The 2,572-nt window shown below is 33.3% G+C and overlaps 1 protein-coding gene across 3 annotated transcripts; it reads right to left on the bottom strand.

Moving 5' to 3' along the window:
* Positions 1–664: 664 nt before the first annotated feature.
* Positions 665–1,959, bottom strand: LOC135130385 (phospholipase A2-like). Of its 3 annotated transcripts, XM_064057757.1 has the most exons (5): positions 1,857–1,959; positions 1,457–1,590; positions 1,185–1,400; positions 822–1,134; positions 665–769 (listed from the first exon to the last, which is right to left on the bottom strand). In XM_064057757.1, exons 2-5 carry the CDS (start codon positions 1,524–1,526, stop codon positions 694–696), a joined length of 675 nt encoding a protein of 224 aa, XP_063913827.1. In that variant the 5' UTR covers positions 1,527–1,590; positions 1,857–1,959; the 3' UTR covers positions 665–693. The 3 variants fall into 3 exon arrangements, with proteins under 3 accessions (XP_063913827.1, XP_063913829.1, XP_063913828.1); XM_064057759.1 differs by having other exon boundaries at positions 1,185–1,489; positions 1,853–1,959; XM_064057758.1 differs by having other exon boundaries at positions 1,185–1,489.
* Between the last annotated feature and the right edge of the window lie 613 nt (positions 1,960–2,572).

Genomic DNA, 2,572 nt, shown 5'->3' with positions numbered 1-2,572 from the left:
AACTAAAGAAATAATTCTTAGTTAAACAAAAAAATAGTTGCATGTATATCCCGCAGAAATTCTTAATGCTGTTAGAGTTGACATTGGCCTGAGCGCGCTCTGGTCTGTAGATCAAACAAGTTCTCATGCGACGTAATGTAAAAAATCCGATTCGAACAGTTTAAGAGATTGCTCATTTAAAAGCCGTTCCAATTTTGCTAACTTCCGAAATCAACCACTAAGTATCTTTAACAATAAACTTAACAGTTTTTTTACAACTAATAAGTGTTTATATACCTTTGATGAATACCTAAAATGTAAGGATTTCGATTGTTTAAATCTGTAAGTAGGTAGCCGAAGCAATTAATGACCTGTGTAAAACAATCTGTTTTTAACAAGAATAAGGGCCGGTTGCATAAACGCAAATCAAATTTAATCTCTGATTAACTCCATAGTAACGATTGTTATTATCATAGTTACAATTGTTCTTAATCAGAGATTAAATTTGATTTGCGTTTATGCAACCGGCCCTAAATGATTTTATCTTATCTTAAATAATGGCATTGTCTTTTGTAGCATTTTTTCATTTTACTTAGGAAAAAATATAGTTATCCAAACTCGGAGTAGTACTGAAAAACTTATAATGAGTTTCGAAATATTTTAATCAAAAATCAAAAAATTTGTCACGAATAAATTACAACTGTTACAATTTTCTTAAAAATAAAGATTGTCAAACCACTGGTACTTCACTTCTCCATGGTAGTCATATATGTATCTTTCGCATCTCCGCCTGTAACAAATTCAAATAGATATTCCCAACGTACTAGGACTTCTTTACGCACAATCCCCACTTCCCACAACCGATTATAGGATAATCCTCTCTGAAGCACTGAGGCCCGAAAAGCGTAAAGTACGTGAATCCGAGTTGACCAGAGATAACACTTTTGGAGTCTTTCAAACAGAGGTAAAACTTTCGTTCACAGTCACAATGCGATCTCGTAAACAAGCCTGTGTTCCATAAACCGTATTTCTGAGACCTGCCAGGTATAGTATGGGGACAGTGATCGTGGCCTCTGCAACATTTATCAGTGGTGTAAAAATTGCCCAAGTCTTCATAAGACTCCGGATTGTCGTTTGGACCACACCACTTGGTACCTAAAAAAAACACACTTTAGTGACGGTTGTAACTATAAACTAAAACACACCAGGGAATATGACACTCATTCCGGTGATAAATTCTTTCGCCGTGGTTTGTCTTTTGGAATCTATTCCATAAGTACTATTTGGGAAATTGAACATAATTCGGTTGTCTGGTTTTTTAGTTGGCTTAGACGTTATTAGTACACCATCACTGGTTAAGGCTTTAAAATGTGGAGGTTCAGCGGGGATATGGTAAAATTGATACTTTTTAGGGTCGAAAACTACCAACAATAATTTTTAGACGTAATTGTACCACTAAATAATAGTACACCTTTACCGTTAGAAGTTCGATTTTGACAATTCAGTGGTACTAAAAGACAGATTATTGGAATCAATATTTTAAACATTCTTGTTGCCTGCAGATGACGAAAATATTCTGCATAAATGTTTGATAACCAAGGACTTGGGGGACTGCATAGATAAAAGTATAGTATACTTAGAACTAGATGATACAGAAGTGGAAAACAACACCTAAACCTTTACACCTAATCGTTTTTAAATTACAACAAATAGAAGAGTTCCGCAAGGGTCTGCACTTGGAATCTGATTATTTTTAATTTACATGAATGACGTCTCGGCATATTTGCGAAACCACCTCCTGAAGGCAATGAAGTAGTATTTGATACAAAGTTCAAATCTTTTGATAAGAATGTAAATAGGGAGAAGATAATACCTACGTCACTTCGCTTTTTAACCAAAGAATAATTAGTGTAGATGATAGAGGTACTTCACGAGAATTTAGAATTTTAACACTGATGGTTTACTTTCAAGTCATGACCATGATGCTAAAAATGACAAAAATGTGTTAATGTCAACGTCGTCCAATAAAAAATCTGCTGAATTGATAATCTTGCCTCGGTAACTATGACTGATAAAATTATGATCAACTATAAAAAAGTCGAATTACAAAATACCGAAAAATCAAAAATTCACGATCGTATATTCGAAAAATCGAAAAGTGGAAAAACCTTCCGGAAAGTCAAAAAGTCGGAAAATTGAAAAATCGAAAAGTAGAAACACTGTAAAATCGAGAAATAAAAAAATTGAAAATTGAATGTGGAAACATCGAAAAGTAAAAATACTGAAAAATCGAAAACCAAAAAATCGAAAATCGAAAAATCAGAAATCAAAGAATCGTGGATCCACCAAGTGGAAATCAAAAACACGGAAAACTGAAACATCGAAAATAAAAAAAATCGAGAAATCGAAAATTGTAAAAATCAAAACTTCGAAAACGTGATAAATTAAAAAATCGAAAGACTTGAAATTCGGAAACTCGAAAGGTCGTGGATACAATATCCGAAAAATGAAAATTCGATAAATCGGATAATCAAGAAATCGCAAAATAGAAAATTCTTCCGGTAAGTCAAAAAGTCGGAAAATTGAAAAATTG

This window comes from Zophobas morio, unplaced genomic scaffold, assembly GCF_036711695.1.
Source record: "Zophobas morio isolate AGI-343-1 ecotype UQ-CSIRO unplaced genomic scaffold, CSIRO_AGI_Zmor_V1 ptg000017l, whole genome shotgun sequence".
NCBI classification, from domain to species: domain Eukaryota; kingdom Metazoa; phylum Arthropoda; class Insecta; order Coleoptera; family Tenebrionidae; genus Zophobas; species Zophobas morio.
Note: the sequence above shows the minus strand (reverse complement) of the source record. Positions and strands in the feature narration are given on the sequence as shown.

Coding starts and splice junctions, on each gene's coding strand:
- LOC135130385 (XM_064057757.1), bottom strand. CDS start 1,526: ATGTTTAAAATATTGATTCCAATAATCTGTCTTTTAGTACCACTGAAT. Junction 1,401..1,456: donor TCAAAATCGAACTTCTAACG/GTAAAGGTGTAC, acceptor TATTGTTGGTAG/TTTTCGACCCTAAAAAGTAT. Junction 1,135..1,184: donor AATGAGTGTCATATTCCCTG/GTGTGTTTTAGT, acceptor TGTTTTTTTTAG/GTACCAAGTGGTGTGGTCCA.